The 22,720-nt window shown below is 38.7% G+C and overlaps 1 protein-coding gene across 1 annotated transcript in view; it reads right to left on the reverse strand.

Annotated features, from left to right (window-relative positions):
- The window catches only part of gli3 (GLI family zinc finger 3), a 150,881-nt gene that overhangs the window by 115,112 nt on the left and 13,049 nt on the right, over positions 1–22,720 (reverse strand). The window contains exon 2 of the mRNA XM_043247627.1: positions 7,343–7,516. Within this exon, the coding sequence (XP_043103562.1) occupies positions 7,343–7,475 (133 nt within the window). The 5' untranslated portion in view covers positions 7,476–7,516. The remainder of the gene's footprint in view (positions 1–7,342; positions 7,517–22,720) is intronic.

Below are 22,720 nucleotides of genomic sequence, written 5' to 3' on the forward strand. Positions count from 1 at the left end.
CTGTCTGTCATGTGATCAGTCACATGACAGGAATAAGGAACTAGACCAGTATAAAGCAAGCAGCATGTCAAACAATCATCGATGGTTCATTGACCAGGGTAACTGACCAAAACCTTCATGCTGGATTGTGGAGTTGATTTATGGACTTACCTTTCCAGTATTTTTGCACCTCTTGGACTATCATTTTCTTTGGAATGTATATACAATGATGGACACTTTTAAATTGGAAATTACAGCACGCTGGAATTTTTATGGACTGTTTTAATAGAGACTGCTTTTAACAGCCTAGGATTGCTAGTTTCATTGTGTTAAGTTTCTTGTGAATTCTAAAAATACACTATTTATTCCATTTGTTAATGATTCATCTTTTTAAAACACTTATTTTACCTCACACAGTTTAATCTGACCACATTTTAGGTAGATTGGTAGGCCGATAAGGTAGATTCTTATACAATAAAGGTGATTAACTAATGAACTAAAACGAGAACAGAAAGAAAAAATACGGGCAAACAGGTACTAAACAGGAGCATACATATGCCACAAGAAGAGGAAAATTGTCACTTTTGTAGCTGGAGTAAACATAAGTGTGATGGGTTTTTAATTGTGAGAAAGTTTTAGAAACGTTATATTTTCACACGTACCTATCACATACCATGTTCACTTCCTAGAATACAACAAAAAGAAAGAGTGAGGTAGGAAAAGAAAGAAATAACAGGTGGGAAATGACAAAAGAAAGAGTGGAACTATAAAAAGAAATGCATATATGAATAAAATTCCTTTGACTGAAATTATGAAAACTAAATGCATTCCTTAGACATGCACCCAAAGAAAAAGCCCAAGCCATATATGGAGGCTAAAATATTATAGACACGGGCCACTAAGCAACCACCTATAAAGCCAAACTTTGGAGTTTTGCTTCAGAAAGCCTCAAAGACTTTTGTTTGAGTGGAAACCTCCCCTAACCCTCACCCCTGCCCCAAAGCCATAACATCACACTGTTATTGATCTTTAGGGGTAAATGCATTATAGCATATAACTTGCTGATTTTCGATAAAGTCTTACAAATTTGAATGTCCTAATTTTAGAACTCTAAAATATTTGCTCTAAGAGGATTTCACAATGTGTTTTAATGCTAAATTCAGCTCCTAAATCTGTGAAAAGTACAGTAGAGTCAAGGGAACTCATAATTCACTAAGACAAAATCACAAAGGCATTTGTCATTAAATCCTCCTCAGAAGAGTATTTTAGTTATGTGCTTCTTTTTAGTACATGTTAGGCAGGAAGCATATCATAATAGGCCTTTATAGCCATTTCTACAATAGAAATAAAGGTGACTTGACTTGGAAGCCAGAGCCAGATTTGTCCTAATATTGCTGCTTTATTTGTCCAACCAAAAATGCTGAGATCAACAAATAAACAGCATACAAATGATTGCATTGATATATACAAGAGAAAGAGTAGTGTGGTGGTGGGAGCACAAGGGAGGTGGAGAACAGCAGGACAGAGTGTCGATTATGAGTTCCATGAAGTGATCAATGATTTCATTAATAAGACGGATCATATGGCTGTCACCAAACTGACACTGGTGAGAGAAATGATCCCGCAGCACATTTACCAAACCATTCCACTTGGGAATACCGGAATTACCCCCCATACACACACACACACACACACACACACACACATATATCCGCACATCTATTCAATAATTCCCCGTTAGTGTAACAGCCCTGCACCAAACAGAGAAAAAAGGGGCAGGCCAGTAAGACAGAAAAAATGAAAAGCACGTCAGAATGAACGTCTCTGAGAGGGGGAGAAACAGGAAGAGGAAAGGAGAAAATCCATTTTAAGGCCCCATTTTCAATTAGGCTCCACAAGCTGTTATCACAGGTGTCGCAGAATAGGGCCGAGTGAGGTAGAGTGGCTGCTATCCGCCTGCTGAAATGAACCCTTATCTGCACGCCACAAAGATGGGCCGGGACAGACTATCTGTAAATTACTTTTCGGCCATGCTGCTTACAGGAACTTTATTTCTGTCAGATGACATTTGCCTCTATTTGCTGCTGATCATTTAAATGGCTGCCTAAAAAGAGGGATGTCAACTCTGCCTTTTTCTGTTAACTTGGGCTCTTATTTCATAGCATCTTTTTTTCCCGCGTTATAAAGGCTTATTGCAATCTCAGACTGTGTCTGAACTAATCTGTGGTAAAAAAATAAATAAATAAAATTTAGCTAGACTAAAATAAATAAATAAATACAAATTCAATTCTTCTGCATAAAAAGTTAAACTATGCAACTTAGCCTCTTTTTTCACCAAAGTGATAAAAAAATTATGGTTCTATAGGAAAATTAAACATAATGGCCCTTAAAACTTATTAACCCTTTAAAAATTCACAAATACATTTAGTCCCTAAACAGATGCCTGTGTAGCATTTCACATATTTTTATAGTAATATATACAATTATTTATTTCAGTGTATTTATAATATTGTAAATATTTCCAGTGACAAGTTTCAAAGGGGCTTCCCATGGTACAATGAATACTTTTCAAGTTACTGAAAACATGAATGGAAACATTTTGTCTTCTGCTCGTCCTTGCTTCTTCCCTTCACTCCCTCGGTTTTATGCTTTCCTCTTTCTTGTTCATTTCATCACTCTGGCATCCATGAAAAAGTATGAAAAACTAACAATACCAAAAAGATTTTTTGCACTCTCGTTTTTTATATCCCTCTGTCCTCTCTCTCACTCTTAACGGCAGGTGCCTTTTTGCCCATTTCTTCTTTTTAATTAACAAATTATCCCATGACGACCAGGTTCATTCAGTTGAAGCACACGAACATTTCTCTCTTTCTTTTTCTTTTTTCACTCTTTCCCTCGCATGGTTCAGGCAGCAACAATAGAATCAGAGGACTTTGTGGTCCACCTGCCTAGCAAATGATGTGAGCTGAGGACGAGGGAAGCACCCCTCCCTTTGCTCTTTCCAAAGAAGACCAATCAGGCCATTGTGGTGGCACAGTCGGTTCCTTTGAGCTGTCAGGCTGGGGGAGCCGGTCCATAGATGAATGCTTTGCAGACCTGCGCCAGTCTTTAGCTAACCATGTGGGAATGCTCCCCACCAAGCCTGGACAATTACAGACTGCAACTAAACTTTTACGTAAACTTTTAGAAAGTAGAAAGGAAATAAATAAATTTTCATGCATTTTATGCTCATGTATTAAGTAATCTTGTAGGTCATACATTTGATTTCACCACATACATGGATGTCTCTTTCACATACCGACACATACATTTATCAGAATATTCTGATAAAAAGTTTTGCTAAATACTATTAACATTTTTGCTATTTACATCCCTAAAAAATCTATTTACATCCCCTAAACTATTTTCTCTGTAACATTTGGGCTTTCCCCTTCTGCAGATCCTGCGGACATGCCTGGACTGATCTAGAATCAGTTTCAGCATTTAACCAAACCAAGGTCTATCAAAGAGGTGGGTCAATTAGCCGCTGCCACCGTTGGGCTTTTCACAATTGTCTTTTGTTAGTCTGGGTGTGGTGGGGGGGTGGCTTTAGGTTACGGATAAGGATAAGAGGTTATGATTATTGGAAGACCAAGAAAATGCAGAGGAATTATAACCACACAAGGAATGTGTAAGCTATCTAATGGCTGTGGTAAGACCCTTTAGGGAGCAGGTCTAGGGTCTGTTGTGATAGATGTCTCATTACGGTTCTGTTGAGAGCTTGTGGTCAGGACTGCTTACTGGAATAAGAGCTTATGAAAAAAAAAAACGGACAAGCTGTCAAAAAAGTCAATTTTGTTAGATTTTCCATCACACTCTGCCTTGAACACAAATTCTACAAAAATTTGTTCAGTAATAGTGCAAACACATCATAAAGCATAAAGGTCTTTCCCAGGTTGTAGGATACTGGAAAGTATGAAACATGTGTAAAGCTGCACAAGGATTAGCCTTTCTCTGGCCATGAATTGCAAAGTAAGCCTAAATGTTTGCACTACACTTTCATGTTTTCTTTCTGTATATAATTTATTTTCTGTTTGAATAACCATTTCAATCAAAGTTATAATTTGTAACTTAAAATGTTTTTACTAAATTCTGGTACCTGCCCAATAAGATTTTTTAAAGGGTTTTTTATAGGTTTATGATGTATGTAGTTAATAGATTACACCAGGGGTTGGCAACATGTAGTATGCATGCCAACATTGGCATGCAGAGGGATAATCACTGGCAAGCGAATAATAACATAATATAACAATAACTGCACACTGGCATCCATTTTGAGGTAGTCAGTCCTCATAGTCACAGTTTGTTAGGAGCTATAAATACTATTTACAGTAAACGCAGATGCATGTGGTTCTGGAAAACTGTTTGCATGACCACTGTGCACATGAAGTGCTTCTGATCAACACTGCATTGTTCTCTGTTTCTTAGGATGACAAAAAGCTTTTAAAGTTACATTCTCAACCTCATTTGCTTCAGCCAGTCAAATCAAAATAGTAAACTGTAAATGGTTTACTGGTCACAGAAGCAGAGTGTGATTTCCATTAAATGCAAATCATTTTATAATAGAAATGTTGACCGATAGCTATAGTCATGGTCATTTTGAGAGAGAGAAAGAATGACAATTGTGTGTGTGAATAACAATGAAGCTGTAAACAATGATTTACTTACCTTTGAAGCACCCTAGGTATATGTGACTTTCTTTTTTCAGACAAATCTAATTGGAGTTATATTTAAAAAATTGTACCTGGCACTTCTAAGCTCTTTCATTGCAGTAGGTGAGTGGTTCCCTTTAACAGTCTAAAATATGTCAAAAAGTGTACGCAAACCTGACAAAATGTCCCTCACATGGCTCCGGGGAGTAAATAAAGGCACCCTGTAGAAAATGCATGTGATTATGTAAGATAGTTTTCTATATTTCAAATGTAATGAACACTTTTTCTTACTTCTGCTGACTGTTGCACTAAGCAGTCCCAGAAGATTATGTAAGACGTATAGCATTGTGTGATTAGTGATGAGCACGAAGAGAGAACAAAACCAAACTCCAGTCATGAATTAGAAGCATAAACTGAGGAATTTTAAATAAAAAGGAATTCGATATAAGCCAAGATGATACTGTTTTTTGTTTGCTAAAAGAAAAGTTGTTTTAGAAAATGATAGAGCCATTTTTAAAATATTGTCTCAGGACAATATTTTAATATAACTTAATAGAAATTTGTAGAAAAGTAGAAAGTCACATAGACCAAGGATGATTCGAAAGGTAAGTAAAAGGTAAGTAAAATATAGGCTAAATTAAATTTTTGGGTGAAATAACCATTTAAATTGTTTTAGGGCACAGTTAGCCCTGTTACACACACACACATAAATACAGTGGTGTTTAGCAGGATCAATACTGTAAACTTGGTTTACAAAATCTAATTGAAATATTAAAATAAACAATATTTCAGGATTTTGCAAAGGTCAAAACACACTGTTTAAAGTTTTTTAACAAATCCATTCACTTAAAAGTGATCCTCTGGGAGTGTAGGCAAGATGAACACTGCAGCAAACTTTCTAAGACAAACCTTATGTTGTTCAGAGAAGTAATTACCCTCGCCATACAGAGAAAAATCCACAATCAGTAAGCCAAATTACATCCATGCTTTTTCCACAACAGTAAAGCTCTTTCCCCCATGTATGTTCATTCCCTCCAAACCCAAGCCCCCAACCTCTAATTAATGAAGGAGAGCTTGCCATCTGGGAATGAGTAACAGTGAGAGATAGTTGGGGGGGTGGGGGAGGGGGGGTTTAACATAACTCATATCAACAATTAACGATGCCCTGTTCCACAAAAAAAGGACATTCTTTTTCTGACTTCCTGCCATATCACCAGAGGCTTTCATATGGAGTGGGACAAAAAATAAGATCACTAATCAACCAAGACAAACACCCACACACCATTTGTGCAAATTAAATTTTTTGTGTGGCGAAAAAAATGTTTGTTTGTTTAAACACTAATGCTAATACCATTTTAAGAGATTTTTTAGCTAATTCAAGCTGTTGGTTTATAGATTCTAATAGGCCCAAGCTATTCAGAGCTGGTTAGAGCTGGTCTAGATGCACAGTCAACTAGACTACAAGGTGGTAGGTTGAATACTTCAAACTAGATAACAACCCAGGCTTGTTGAAAAAGAGTTCAAGATTTCAGAAAAATTATATTATGATGTTGCTTGAAAGTTTTGAGGCACTTTAAAGTGAAATTATGAATCACCAGTTAGTGAAACTGCATTTAGTTATATCTGAAATTAATGAATTAATTTTAAAAGAATTTGTAGATTGCAAAAATAACGACTTTTTTCAAACAGGTTTCCCACACACTGCTACTGGTCTGCTAAACAGATAACCCCCAACCCCCCAAACTTACATCATTAATCATCATTAATACGTTATTAACTTACATAATTTTTTCACTGTCAGCCCAGTGCATGCCAGTTTTTTAATTGGCCGGGTGGGGCTAATAGCCTTGGACCTGTAGCTCTTAGCCCAGAATCACAGTGTGTTGGCCAGAAGCTCTGGGGCGCGTCATAAAATCCACCTTTTACACAACTATCTGAAACAACATGATGCAACCGCAGCATTTCACCAGCAAAGAAACATTTTTAGAAAACTGCTGGAACTAGCGCAATCACAAAATGACAATGATAAATGTATTGTTTGTTTGCATGCTTCAGATGTTAAAGATTTAAAATTTTATAAGTCATATATTGATCATAATTAATTAATTCAACAGGACTGAAAATTTGTAACAGAAAAATAAAGTGGTTCCAATTGTTACTTCAGAAAAAAAAGAGTACATACCCTACCTACTCACTCGAGACTGTATGAGTAGCAGAGGAGGACTTGAACAAAAATCGTTATTATATTTTTATGACATAAGCAACGAATGTCTACATAACTCCTCTAGATGAGACTGAGATGACTGAGAAAATATGTTACTAAATAAATTTTAGGATTTTGTTCACAGAATGGCGTCTGATTTCTTCAAACAGACATATGTACTCCTCTAGTCCTACAAAAAACTGTCCCTTTGGTCCCAAGGAAGCACCAACAAAGCACAGTCAAGGCCTAGAAGTGATAGTGGAAACACACACACTAGCATGCTCGCTTTTGGTCCGACAGCGAAACGTGGCTATTGATTCACCTGTTCCTGTGTCAAGTTGGTCAAGATTTCTCAACAAAGCAAAGCACTGTTTAATAAAATTTACAAAAATTATACGTTTAAACAATTTGAAAACACAGAAACAACAGAGAATAGAAGAAAACAGAGGTATAAATGTTGAAGTTGTACCATTGGAGGTAGTGCTGGAAGCCACAGCCTTTTCACTGACTTCTGCACGGGTGGGCACGCTCTTGGCAGCTACAATAGTCTCCACTCTCTTCTTTTTCTCTGCTGCAGAACTGGTCTGGGACTGAGTTTCCATGACAAATGCGCATTCCTCAGTACCTCATCAAGACAGGATACCTGAAGGGTCATGTAAGGAAGAGGTCAACAAAATTACACAAAATAAAAACAATCAGTTAATCAGTACACTAAACATGACAGTTTTTCTCATTTCTAATTTTTACTTATTAATCACTTTAAAAATATAAAAAGATAAAAAAAACCAATGCTGAATGAGTGGCGGGTACATGCAAAAACAGTTAACTTTGTTTAGGAATTTTTCTCCACAGATATATTAAAAACCCTGAATTAATATATATTGGGTAAAAAAGTAATTAATTACTATTTACTAATTGAATCTTCAATTGTGTTATTAGATTACGGTACAATTTTCTTTAAAAAGTAACAAATTACTTATTCTAATTACTAATTACTTTATTAATCCTATTTTAAAGTTAATGAAAGTTATTTTAATTATTTCAAATAAATATTACATAACTACATTAATTATTTTGGTCACACTTTGGATTAGGGTCCAATTCTCACTGTTATCTAAATATTTACTATGAACTAATTATACGTTTACTTGAATATACTCTTAATTACTGTTTATTAATACTTAATTAAGTAGTTGTTGCCAGTTAAGTTTAAGGATTACGTAGGATTAAGAATTTACAGAAGGGTCTTGTAGACATTAATATGTGCTTTTTAAAGTGGTCATATGATGCTATTTTAAAGATCAGTATTTTGTGTATTTGTTGTAACAGAATATGTTGACATTCTTTAATGTAAAAAACTACATTATTATTTTTTCAAGTCAGAAAGAGGAGCAAAGTAGCATGACAGACAGATTGCTCATTTTTATTTGCAGTACACAAGCCGCGATTGACCCTATCTCTCTTACACATGCATGCGCTCACACACACAACATTTTCTTTCACACAGGCCCTTTCACGCAGGACAAAGAATGTGCTATGAAACCCATTAATTTCAGAGGCTTGTGCTGGTAAGTGCAATCTCCACATTTGAACACTCAATGGCAAATACTTAAACTATTCACAAAAAATACTTTTAATCGCACCAGATTGTAGTGTTTGTGTTGATCTGTTGATCTTAATCATTCCTAACTGCATCTACTTTCAGATGGCCAAATAAAGTGCTTTTGTTCACACAGAAACACACAGCGTCTTCCAGCACGGCTGCATCAACACTGCTGATCTTTTTTCTTTGCGTGACCATTTGGGCTGCATTATGCAAATATTACCACATCTTGACATAGACATGTGGGGACATGTTTTCTTGAGGCATTTTAGCCTGGTCTGGATCAGCCTTTGTGGGAGACATTGAGCTTTGTATCTCTGCAGATCTTATACATGCACAAACAGCTACATACAACACTAAATAAAAGTAAAAAAAGAAATCACATTATATTACCCCTTTAAGTAATTGTGTTTTGTTGTGTTTTTCTTCCTGTGACCTGATTTTTGATTGTCATTCCTTTCACCTCTATTCCTTTATTATCTCATTAGTTTCCTTTGTTTTGTTTAGGTTAAGTCCCCAGTTATGACTAGGAGTATTGTCACAGTCTCCTGGTTCCTGAATTGTTTATTGAAGTGTTTCATGTTTGAATCACACTCTTATTCTCCAGTCCTATGTGCACACTGATGCTGACAGAAGTTTGGACCCACCAAGATGAGGACCAACTGTGGTGTCTGTGGAAGAGTGGAGGAATTCCTTGAGCTGTCTTACTGGGTGAGCTGGCATGATGCTGTTCTTTCTGTCTGTTTTCAGATAGGTGTGAATGAGAATACAATCTGTGAAGAATGTTGGCTTTAGCCTCTGACCTGAGTCGAAAGATGGCTCTAGCCCCTTACCAGGGAGGAGAAAAGTCTGCTCCACAATGCTTTCCAGAGCTTGACTGGTAGCCTGCTTACATCACAAAGCTTAACAGAGAGCCTGCTCATGTCACAGAGCTCAACAAGACATTCAAACTTCCTCGCAAAAAAACAAGCAATAGCATTTGTGTTTAAAAAGCATATACATTTATATAATTTTTCAGTTCACGAGATAAGACCCTTAGTCATTGTCGGGTATCATTTATAGCTCTATGAAGCACTGAACTGAACCTGTAATTTTGACCTTCAAATTCCACTGAAGTGAACTAAATCCTGGAATGTTTTTATTAAAAATGTTATTTCTTTTCAAATGAAGAAAGAAATACATAAACACCTTGGATCAAATTGTCGGGAAATTTTTATGTTAACTAATCCTTTAATTTCAAGTGATTATTGTTGTATTGATTGCATATTGTGTATTGCATATTGTATAATGATTGCACAGATACTATTTAAACTAAACTGAGCTAGACAATGATATCTCTGATAATTGACAATGATATCTGACAATTGAGTGTTTAATCTTGTCATTATACATTACTGACACTATATTCTCTAATTTGATACACTTGATAAGTGCTTTGACACAATCTGTATTGAAGCTCTATATAAATAAAGTTCACTTGGTTTGACTTGACTGTAGTTTTAGTGAATATCAAAGACATTAGCAACTAACCAGCACATCCAGTGAAAAGAAGACATTGACTTTTTAACTTTAGTTAACATTATTTTATTTATCTGTTATACCAAACTCACCTACCTTTTAGCTTTCAAGTAATGTTCAAACCTTGATTAGCCTGTTCAGGTGTGTTTGATAGGTTAAAGTAAAACTCTGCAGGGTTGCAGCTCTCCAGGACCAAGTTCACCATGCATGAATTATACTGAAAAGAACTTTTTGAAAGATATTGGGGTTTTTTTGTTGTTGTTGTTGTTGTTTTGCAATTTTGAGGTGTTAAGTTTAATTTTGGTTTACGAAATAAGCACAAATTACTCTTCTCACAAATCGGCTCTTTCTTGTTTTACTTGCATTTTCTTTGCCTTGTCTTGGACATTTATGTCACTTCCCTTACTCATGTGGTGTACACCTCCTGTTTATACACAGCCCTAGTATTTCTTTAATTCTTTGTGAGTTGTTAAATGTACTTTTAATTTTTTTGTGTTTTTTTCCCTTTGGCTGATTGTTTGTTCTAGTTTTTCATGATATAACTGCACATAGATTATTACATCTGCCTGTTTTCCCCATCTTCTCCACAATATTTTTCACTGGCATCACTCTTTCACTAGTGCATCTTTGAGCCTATAATTAGTATAAGTAAAATACTTGAGTACTGTTAAAATCAGGTTAGGTTTAGATAAAGGATAGAAAATACAGTCTGTACAATATAAAAACCATTACACCCATGGAGAGTCCCTACAAGGATAGTTGACCAGATGTGTTTGTGTGTGTGTTTGCAGTTTAACGCTTCTCAGTTCTTTCATTTTACATCCCAAGAAAAGTGAAAAACAGTGAAAGAGGACGATCATAAGGTATAGTCTGCGAAAGAAAGGAGAACAAAAAAGGGACTATGCAGATATAACCTGGAACATACACATTCCTGTGGACAAGCAAATATAGTGAGCCTGTGTCTGCTCAAGCATGGCTTACATGTCTTTTGTTTGCTCTATGGGACGGCTGGCCTGTCATCTGCACCAATTAAGTCCAGGACCTTTTCACCCATAATCCTACTGATTTGTCCGGTGCCACCCAATCCCACAATTGTTCTTGAATTCTCTACACTCTCTACACCTATATCCTCCTCAGTAACACTTTACTCCCATAATTTCTTTATTAAATTCTAATCCAACACACTTTACGTGAAACTGATTCCAGACAAAAAAATGTTGTTGGTCTTTCATAGTTTGGGAGGAAAAATGTAGAAGTCTAGAGAAAAATTAAAATAATAAAAAATAAACAAAGAATTATAATAATATTGTATAAAACAAAGTGATCTTATCATAATTTGTATTCATTTTACGCAAAATGTTCTATAAAACGTACATTTTCATTTACAAACGTTTTTATAGGCACTAACATTTACAAATTATGTATTTTCCGTATTTTAACATACAAAACTGACGTATTGACCTAAAAATGTATCCTTATGAATATTGTGGAATTATTTTTTTATTTTGTCATATCAATGACCTTGTTTGCAACTGTATTATTAAACTGATTACTTGATATGTAATGATATTTAATTTAATTTTTGCCAAAAATAGGCTTTTCAATTGTTAAAAACGTTAAAAATAGTAATAATTGTATAGTAATAGTTAACCTTTACTTATCATTTAATTTCTAACTTACGTGCTTACGTTTTGGCCACAAAAGGCATTTTCTCTGACATGCTGTGACTGACATAAGTACAAAATACACCAAAAACACAACATGATTACAAAATTTGTGTGCTGCACTCTAAATCTTCTAGATCCTTATGTCTGAGAGGAAAACATCTAAATCCAAGCCTTTATTCAGCAATCTTAATCCCTATCCCAAGCAGCAAGACTAGTGATTGACTGTAAACAGTGAAGCCCACGCCTAACTGACGCACTCCTTAAAAATTCAAATGTTGCCACTTCATAATCGAAGATTCATTGGCTCTCTTCTGCATTCGTCACAAATTGCGACATGCAGTGTTTCTGGTTAGGCATATTCAAATTATGTGTGTGAGTCTGCAGGGGTTCGAGGAGAGTAAAATAACATTATTGTACAGAGATAGTTATGTTTAGGTTTAGAGGTAGAAGTGAGATTAGCAACTATAAAAATATTTTTAAATGGCATATATATATATATATATATATATATATATATATATATATATATATATATATATATATATATATATATATATATATATAATCCTCCATTTGCTGAGCAAAGACATTGATTTCTCTATAAGGATGACATGAAGAAAAAAGGAAATAACATTTTCTTGATTATGTGCTCATTAGGCTGTTCTGTCATAAGACTGTTCATAATTTAATACTTTTACTTTGCTACATACAGGTGTATTTCAATGTGTTGGTCAATAGCATGCTAATTAATTGAAACATGAAATGAACAGATGATGAACTTATGGCCTTAGAGTATGCACCAGGATGTTAAAGCCTACTATCTAAATTCCCTGAATTGAAGAATCTCACCAAAAGAAAAAAGAAATGCATTAAAACCACTGTTTGGTGGCAGTTGTTTCCAAAAAATAAATGTAAATTCTCATATTAATGCTTATTACTTGCACTGACAGTGTCCCACACTCAATTAGCTGTGGGAAAGAGAAAGGGTGTTTCATTCTGTGTGCTGGTCCATAATCCTTTCTCACAAAAAGAGAAGCGATTAACCAGGTTTAAAATACCGCAATTCAGCCTTCTCCAAAGGAAAAAAAAATTGTATTTTAAGCACATTAAGCAAATCAATTTAACATAAATTATACGCTCTGCTGACAAAAGCAGGGAGTTGAAAGTCAGCTGTGAATGGTACATCAAAGTCATGAAACTGAAATACACTTTGAATTATTAACAGGCTTGATCAAAATACAAATTAGTTTACTTCAGGTGCTCCCTTTAACCTTGCCATCATGCAAACACATGCTTCATCCAAAGGTTTGCATAAAGTCAGCTTCTATAAGGCAGCGTTAAGCTTTAGGATTCAGTGTCATTCCCTTAAGTAGGGATGCAAATGTGTGCCTCTACACTTCAGTGTTGACAATGCATGTTTCTAAAAAAAAATAAAAAAAAAATAAAGGCATGTTACAAACATTCATGACATGTGAAGTAGTTTTAAGCAGCTGAATATTAGCTTAAGAATGTTTTTAATTGTTATCAGGAAGAAGGCAATCAGAAACCCACATATTGTTGATACAGTGTATACTGACATTATATATTTAAAATATGAATGAGGAATATATATATATATATATATATATATATATATATATATATATATATATATATATATATATATATATATATATGTTATAAATGTTTTTATATAGCATGTAAAAAATAGCTGAAATCTATATTGTTGAATTATTACAGTTTGTACAGTTGCATTATATGAAGTGGATAAAAAACCATTACTTTTAAACTTGAAACAAAATAATCAAATTAATTATATATCAAAATGGAAAAGAATCAGTTTGTGGAAACAAATCAACGTGTTTAGATTTGGATACATAAACAAGAGGTTACTTTTTTCATTAATCACCATGTCATTCCAAACCCATAAAGCTTTGTTTGTCTTCAAACCACAACTGAAGATATTTTGGATGAAAAATTGTTTTCATTTTTATTGATTAACAAGGTTAGCTCATTCATTTGTAATACAATTTCTGAAATGATATCTTAGTTATCCATTGCCTTAAACCAGCTAGAAGTAAATGTTCATACTGGTGGAAAATATCCACCAATAGTGAAGAAGAGAAGGAAGGTGTATGTTGAAAAATGGGTTGTTTCAAGGACGAGCAAGCCAAATTCCCTTGGCCCAGCATTGCGGCCCATCTGTGAGTGTTGAGTAGTTTGTGCTAATAAGATTAGTTTTCCTTTCTCTCTCTCTCTCTCTCTCTCTCTCTCTTCGTACAACCATTTCCACTTAAGATGCTTTAGAAGTGCTAGAGAGGAACCAGGAATGACTTTCAATGGCGATTGAGCCCACCGAGTCTTACATTCCTGGGTAACAAATGCGCAACGATGTAATCTTAATGCTTACATGGTCCCTCTTTTGCGGTTGCTGCTCAGGAGATAAGAATGGAATAAAGAACATGCTACAATACCAAACCTCCAGTGAGCATTGGCTCCTTGGCTTATTAGCTGCCTTGTTTGATTGTTTGTTTGTTCTGCCTCGCACTTGTTTGTAAGCTGAGAAAGAGTGAGTGTGAAGATACAGAGAACAAGAGACCCAAAAGACATTGCAAATGAAGGAGAAGCTTTTTTTTCATCTTTTTTCTTCGCCTAGAGCAGATAAGTTTCTGTTGTCTCACAAATGCATGCTGTACCACAGAGCTCCTGTCTTATGGTTTGCATTCTATATTATTTAAGACCATAGATGAGCAGTTAAGCAACTCCTTCCAGGGCTGTAGCCAGCTATGAGGTCAATGAGGTCCGGACGCCTATAAAATTTTTCATGTTAAAAAATATAATTAGTTCTCTGTTAAACTCCTCACATTAAAATCTGTATGACATGTAGCCTATAATTCAGTTTTGAATATCTTATTTGCAAACGACTGGAAATACTTTAGGTTTATTTTCATTTATTTAATTTCTAAATAGCAATAGCAGTTTTTGCTGACAGGATAAAACTTTTGGCAAGGGAAATGTAACAATTATCATGATATCACCTGTTAGAAACACTATCAACGATGTCAGAAACAGTAGTATTTAACACTATTAGAATAACATTTGTATAACAATACGTTACACAATAAAATTAAATCTGCAAAACTAGCCATACAGAAATATATGCTATGTCATTTAGTACGAATCATGTTAAAACATAAATGAGCACAAGACAAAGTTAATGTAGTTATGTATTGCTGTATAACAATAAACTACTGATAAAAATTATCCACCCTTATATAAAGTAAAGGGTTACAATTTGATGCAATAAATAGTATGATTTAAAAATTATTATCCCTCCAAAACAGAAAAAACATTTCACAAAGGACGTTTCTTTGTTAGATATTGTGACAGAGTGAAGAATCACACAACAAGGAGAGCTCAAGAAAAGTGACCCTGGAGGGTGGATTTATTGACAATAAATAAAAATACTTGAAGACGTGGCCCAAATTGAAGTCCCTGTGCTGAGGTACTCATGCTCTTGGTTTTCCTTGAGTGCTGCAGTGGGTCCGTGCCGTGAGGAGTGGGGCTGATCGGTCACACACTGCTATCTGGTAGAGGAAACAAGAAAAAGGCATTAGACTCAGTCAGAGTGGAGAGGTTTCTCAGACTGTGGCTTCTTCGTACTGCTTATAAAGCCAGTCCTTGATGATTTCCAGGTGTGACCGATCAGCCTGTGAGGGGTGCGGTCAGGTGCTCCTCGTTTGTTTCCAGGGCGACGCTGATGATCGATTGGGACACTCGTCACACTGCTCCCCCACCAGCCCAACCCAACTCCCACCCAGCCACCCAACCAAGTTTTTGCACGCAGCGCTGCGTCTTCGGTGGGCATGGGCTCGTCTCGCGCTGAGGAAACTGCCGGCCTGCTCATTGGTTGCGAGGTGCCCTCCGGCACACATCCCGCCTGGACCACCCTCCGGGAAAATGGCAGCGCTCTCTCCCCTGGCTCCTGGTGTTGGGCAGCATCCGCCAACTTGACCGTTTCAATTAGCTCCAGGGTGCTGGGTGGGTTATGCATCCTCACAGCTTGTCGGTGGCTTCAGGGGAAGGGCTCGCAGGAGCCGATCGACTACAATGTGCACTGCTACCTGATTGGCCGTTGGGGTCCCCTCGAGCAGCCAATGTTGGGCCAGTCGTGAGAGTTCCGCTGCATGCAGGGCTTCGGGGGTTATGCTCCCAGTCGTGGAACAGTTGGGCCACGGAAATGGATGAAAGGCCAAGGCGGGGTAGAATCTCCCGGCGCACTTCGAGGTACTTCTCGGCAACCTCACGGGGAAGTGAGAAATATGCTTGCTGCACTTCCCCAGTAAGCAGCAGCGCCAGCACACAGGTCCAGTCATCTAGGTGCCACCCCTTAGCTCGAGCGGTGGTTTCAAACATTTGGAGATATGCTTCCATGTCATCATGGGCCAACATCTTTGGAAGTAACCGGGTGGCCTGTACGCGAGGGTCAGGTAACCGCTCTGGGGTTGGCCAGATGTTCCACAATCTGCTGCTGACGGATGCTAACCTCGATAAGCCACTGTAAGACTCCCTCCATCATTGGGGCAGGAGCACGTTGCTGAACTGTGGAACCCGGAAAATCTAAACAGAAAAAAAAATGGGGTAAGAAGAGATCACTTGCCGGTGATTCTTCAAACTCTTGCTTGCATTCTCCACCAGTGTGACGGGGTGAAGAATCACATGACAAGGAGAGCTCAAGAAAAGTGACCTCGGAGGATTTATTGACAATAAATTAAAATATGTGAAGACGTGGGCCAAATTGATATCCCTGTGCTGAGGTGCTTGTGCTCTTGGTTTTTTTTTTGGGTGCTGCAGTGGAGTATGGAGTATGAACACCCAGGTGGGGGCAACAACGTAGTCCACGGACCAGAACAGACTAAGGTAGAGCTGAGGGGATTGAAGAGCCAGAGAGACAAAGTGACGAGGCTCTGCTAGAGGAGTAGAGTCCTGAGGAGCAGGATGGTCAACGCCAGGCCAAGGTGGAGCCAGAGGGACGAGGTAGCCCACTGTAGCTGGAGGATCACTTGCGGCTTTTGCTCTGCAGCAAACCTCAGCTCAGTCGCTCCTTGTGGCAATGACTCTTTAGTCACAGTGGGGTTCGGTATTTTTGTTAGTGGTGGGCTTGTGCAAGTGCTCCCTACAGCGAGGATATGGTGGGCTGGGCACTGGGTCCAGAGTAGCATTCCTTGGGACAGATTGTTAGCGAGGATCCATTTCTCGACAGAGTCCACTCCACAAAGGTGGTGAATTCTGCTTGAGGACCATCTGCATACGACAACGCTCTGCTCAAGGGGGTCAAACTGGCATTATAGAAAGAGTAGTCGTGTCATCTGGGTAGCTAGTGGCATTTGCTATGAGCAGGAACAGTGGTCCTTGAGCGGTCGCTCCCCCTGTTCCAGCAGGAGGATGAGGAATTCCGAACAAAAGAAGGGATCCATGGCGGGACGGAACACGATGCAAACAAAACACTGAGTGTGAAAAATCAAAATAAAATGGAGCGTGAAAACACTGAGGTTTAATGGTTGGCTGTTCTGTCATGCTATGCTGATGCTTAGGAACAAGGAACGAGGAAACACAGAATAAACTTTAACAAACAAAAACTCACAGGGCATATAATAAAGGATAAGAAGAGAATTGGGAGGAGCTAAGGTGATACACCTTGAATCATAAACTCAACCAGGAGCAGGAAAACGTCTCCAGGTTAAGTATATAACCATGGTTCCTTGAGGGAACCAGACACTGCGTCCAAAACGCTACGGGAAATGCCTTCTGAGTGACCACGCTCTGAATGTGCAGTAGGGTCTGAATCACTGAAAGGGCATAAAGGTCTCCTTATCTCTTCAGAGAAGTGATTGCCACTTAATAGTGAGATGGTAATCAGAAATCTCATCTATGGGCTCGAAAAGGGGTCTGCCCAGAGCCTCTAGCACCATTGACAGGTCCCACGTGGGGACACAAGATTGTACTGGCGGTATCAACCTCAATGCACTGCGGAGGAAACTTATTACTAGGGGGTGTTTATCCACAGTTGTGCTATCGGACGGTGAGTGGTAAGCTGATAATGCCGCCATGTGCACCTTCAGTGTGGAGTTGGATAATTCTGCAGAGAATATAGCCTGAAGATACTCCAGGACTGTACCAACTGGGCAGTTAACAGGGTCTTGCTGGTGAGCTCTGCACCATGAGGTGAAAAATCTCCACCTCAGGTAATACTCCTTCCTTGTTGAGGGAGCTCTGGATTGGAGAATGGTCTCTAGCACATCAGCTGGGAGACCAGAAGCTACGAGTTGTGCCCCCTCAAGGGCCACACCCACCTCCAGGCGGGGGTGACAGATTGTCCCCCTGCCTGTGAGAGGAGACCCCTTCGCACAGGAATTTCCCATGAAGCGCAATCTAGAAGATCTATAACAACCATACTCGGCCTGGCCAGAATGGGGCTACTAACAGTAAGCATAGCGTAACATAAAAGCATAACAGAGGAGCATACAGACAAAGCGTCTGCCAGGTTTGTACCATAAAGTCTAGTCTCAAGGAAGCTGGAGGAGCTAGAGAGAACCAGAGGGGACATTGTGCATTCAGATGACTTGCGAAAAGGTCCACCTCTTTTTGACTGATAAAAAGTTCTCCATATCTGCTTCATCATCTCGGGGTGAAGCATCCAACACATCCGTCGCTAGCATCACACAGTGACAAGGAGCCCTCAACACTGGGCTCTGATTCAGAAATCAAGGTTTCCTCCACATATCTAAGGCTTGCACACATTGTCGAGAGACCTTGTTCATGTGAATAGGATTTCCCCTAAGGGAAAACCCCTTGGTCTTGAGCCACCAATGTAGGGGTATAATCTACAGCAGGCCAAAGGATATCACACTGGATGCAGCTGCCATCAGACCCAGCAACTTCTGAAACTGCTTGACAGTGAGTGACCGGCCTTCTCTCACTCTCTTGAATGAACTGAGAATCGACTCGACTTGAGTAGGAGACATTTGTGCCTGCATCTTGATCTTATCCGACACCACGCCTAGATAAGTGGTCCTCTGAACCGCAGAAAGCACACTCTGGCATTTAGTCTCAACCCCAAACATCTGATCATCTAGAACCTCAGCCCTCCAACCTTCTTAGGAACTATGAAGTACCGGCTGTAGAACCTGGACTCCCTTTCGTGAGGAGGAATCACCTCAATGGCCTCCTTCCTCAGGAGAGTTATTACTTCTCATTCCATCACCAGGGCCTGCTCGTGGCTCACCAGAGTGGGCGTAACACTGCTGAAATGCGGCAGAGGATACTCATACTGGATTCGATAACCTTTTTCTACAGTCCACAGGACACATTGAGACACATTTGGCAGTAGCTTCCACGCAGCCAAATAGTTTACTAAGGGGAACCAGCCTTTCAAGGTTGGCCCGTGTTGTTATTAGAGGCGATAGCTCCCCAACCTCGAGTTCTTTCTCAGCGGACGAGGTTGGGTGCAGCGCCGAGGGCACTAGGTAGAAACGTGCCCTGAAGACTGCGGCGAATGCCGCTCTACCCCTGATAACAGTTGTCAAATCAGTCTTTGGCTTAGAGGTCCCTGTGGTAAAGCACCATCTCAAGCCATGACTCCGCCGTGGGGGAGTGCACAAGACAACGCGCTGTTTTTGAGGAGATGGGGCTACTGGGGAATACATACTGCTGGAATGCTGCTGCTTGTTTCCACGCCTCCTGAAACCTGTCAACAATCGAATTGACAGCGTTGCAGAAACAGACCAAGAGGCAGACCCTGTCACAGTCTTTAATTTCAAACAGGGTAAGCCACAGATGTCTCTCCACAGCCACCATCGCAGCCATGGAACAACCGATGACATGAACTTGCTCCTCCTCATCTAAGTCTTTGAGCAGGTCAGCTTGGTAAGCCTGCTTATAGCCAGCCATAGTATGGAGGCATGCACTGCCTTGACCTGCTGCTGAGTACCCCTTGGCCAGAGTCTTTAAAGACGATGCCATGCCAAGGGACAGATAGCTCGCTAGCATGTGTTCCACCTTTGGCATCGTCCTATATCCATGGTCATGCAAACCCGCCATGTTTACACAATAAACACATAGGCATGAACAAGCGGGCCAAGAATGGTTTAGCCCATGATCTATACACCTTGGTACGGCATGCAAGGAGCACAAAAATGCTCATTGAGCTTACTTCTTCACGATTCGGCCAGCCAATTGATGTTAAATTCACTCTTGTGGTGGGTCAATCTGAGACTCTGTCTCCATTCCCTCCTTGATCAGATTGCACTGCTCCCTCAACAAAAAGAGCTTTCCGGGGGCAGAGCGTCCGCAGTGTCAGACGCTCGCAATGAGGGCAATCAGAGCTCTCAAGCACAGCTTAAACAAGCGTGACTTGCCTTTATATTTGCCCTTATCTTTTGTCATGCTCATTGGTGTGTGTGTGTGTGTGTGTGTTGTGCTTAAGACAATACAACACTAAATAACAGACAAACAGACAGAGACACAGAGAGCGCTTAGGGTCTGAAAGACAAGAAACTGTAGCTGGCTTCACCGCTAGTGTCTTTATGCTTTCATGGTCGATGACGTCACCTGCCCAGGACGTCACGCCCTTCCATTGGACAGATTCTAAAGTAGATTCAGAGCATGGTTACTCAGAGTCCCATTGCATTATGGACGCAGTTCCCGAAAAGGAACCAAATATGGACACAAGGAACACAAAACCGGGCAACTAAAGTCTGACAGTATTAATCTATAGCTATATGTTTTCCTCTGCAATTAATGTAATAATTGTCAATAGATTTTTGTACACAAGACGTCTAGGTAATATTAGGTATCTAATATAATAAAAAAGTGTGACTACTAGCATTGGTCACCTTATAAGTATACACTTTGGTGTGTCAAAACTCAAGAGTGCCTCCTGCCATACACAAATTTGACGGTATGTTGGGTCTGTAAGTGTGGGGGAGGAGAGATCCCCTCCCATTCAGCAGTGTTTGTGAGCACAAAGTATTGGGTGTTGGGTGGTGTATGAATGTGAAGTTCAGAAATCTGAGAAATAAAAAAAAGGTTTCCTTTGCTGATGCAAAGCATCCAGCCCGTGCATCTTTCTCTTTTTTCTCTCCATCTCATGCACACACAATACTTGCATTGGCTGAGATCAAACATAGTTGTGGTGAGGTTGCTAAGTCTTTAAGGGGGGTCTTGCGCTTGCCGCTCCAGGAAGCATACCTCAGTACCTGTCACATCTCAGTGCCTCACAGTAACTCACAACAGGTACTGTTCACCTCTAAACACCAGCTCACTTACAACTACAGAGATCCACATACATCTAACCACTCTAACCTGGCTATACATCAGCAGATGATCTTAGACAAAATTACATTTCAGGGGTTATTCTTTCATAGCTTAAGAGACTTCATGGGGTTTTTACACTGAAAAAAAATCAATGAAAAATAAATATAAAGTAATAAAGTATGAAACAATAATAGCATTAACAATAAAATAATATTAAATTAAATCATTATTCTGATATATGATTCAGTTACTCCCCAAAACCCAATTTCACCAGATACATGATTTATCTATACATGCACAATGCCAGCCTATCCAATCAGACAGTCAAGCAGAGAAGCCTTATTAGCACCACTGGTGTAGAATCAAGGAGCAAATTATCTATCCCACAGTATCATGATTCATCAAACCAGAGGCCAGTCCCTTAGCAGCTCCCTACTGCCAACAGTTCCCCTGGAGAAGTCATAATGTTTACTTAAAGACAGGCTCCTGTCCCCAAAGGCATACTCTATTAGATCTTATTAATTCCTACACAGACCCCAGTAGCCTCACCATTTACAGCTTATTACAACCCAGAAATTAGACTAGATGAAGTCATTCTGCATCAGTGCTCTATTGCTGAAATTAGAGGGTTGAGGGGTGGGGGTGGATAGTAGGAGAGCATAAAAATAAAGATAAGGGTTAGGGGGCTTAAACTGAGACGTTAGGAAATTAAAAATGTAATTTATTTAAAATTAAATAAATGTTACAAATTACATAATCATATATTCCAGCTGTTGTCTAATGTATTTGCATATTCATATGTGTACATACTTTTTATATCTGCTTACATATTGAAAATATTATACTACATTACTACAAAAATTATATTTTAACTTTTTCCATATAACACTTTAACAATAAATATATTTACATCTATATATCTAATCTATATATCTACCTACAGATTCTAAGCCTATATATTTCAACGGCAGATGGTGCACTAATCTAGTTTTTATCCTAACACACAAATGCTCACGAAGAAGAGCACTGAAATCACTTGTGTGTTCGGCCAAATCATTCAATTTCACCTATGCTCAGAATGCCTTTATGACATGATTAATGAAAACACAGTCAACGGTGAACAGTGTTGTAATTCACTTTAACCTTTTCAAATGTTATGAATAGTAGTAGAACCAAAATAGTGAATAGTTTGTGAAATATTTCCAAAAGTAAACTGACAGATCATGCATGTGCACAATTCCTGTCAAAAAACTAGATAACGATGTTGAACAGTAACAGAAATGTGGTAATACAATGTCAGTAAGTAAGGATATGAATTTTAATCTAAAAAGACACATCATGTGGCAACATGTGTGCTGCGCAAACATAGCGAGGCCAGAGCAAAACATGAGAATTTTGTATATGGAAGTAGGGAATATCGGCTAATAATCAATTCAATTGTTGTGTGTTGATTTTCCTTTCTGTGACTATGTTAACAGATTAGACCAGTCACGCTCCCTGAAGGAGTGCCTATCATGTGCGGTCCAACTACACCACAACTGCGGACAGAATAGAAGTGAAGCGAAGCAGCAGCTGTCACGCAACAAACACGCTCCACATCCACCAAGCAGGCAATGTGTTCCAGTCGTAAGGCTTTGGTTGAAATGGCAGGTGAAATTGAACAGAAATTCTCACCCCTCAGCTTCACTCACATGGCCCCGATGTTAACTAATGAAGCTTAATGAAGTCTTCACATTTATATAAA

Source organism: Puntigrus tetrazona, chromosome 1 (genome assembly GCF_018831695.1).
Source record: "Puntigrus tetrazona isolate hp1 chromosome 1, ASM1883169v1, whole genome shotgun sequence".
In the NCBI taxonomy this organism is placed as follows: Eukaryota; Metazoa; Chordata; class Actinopteri; order Cypriniformes; family Cyprinidae; genus Puntigrus; species Puntigrus tetrazona.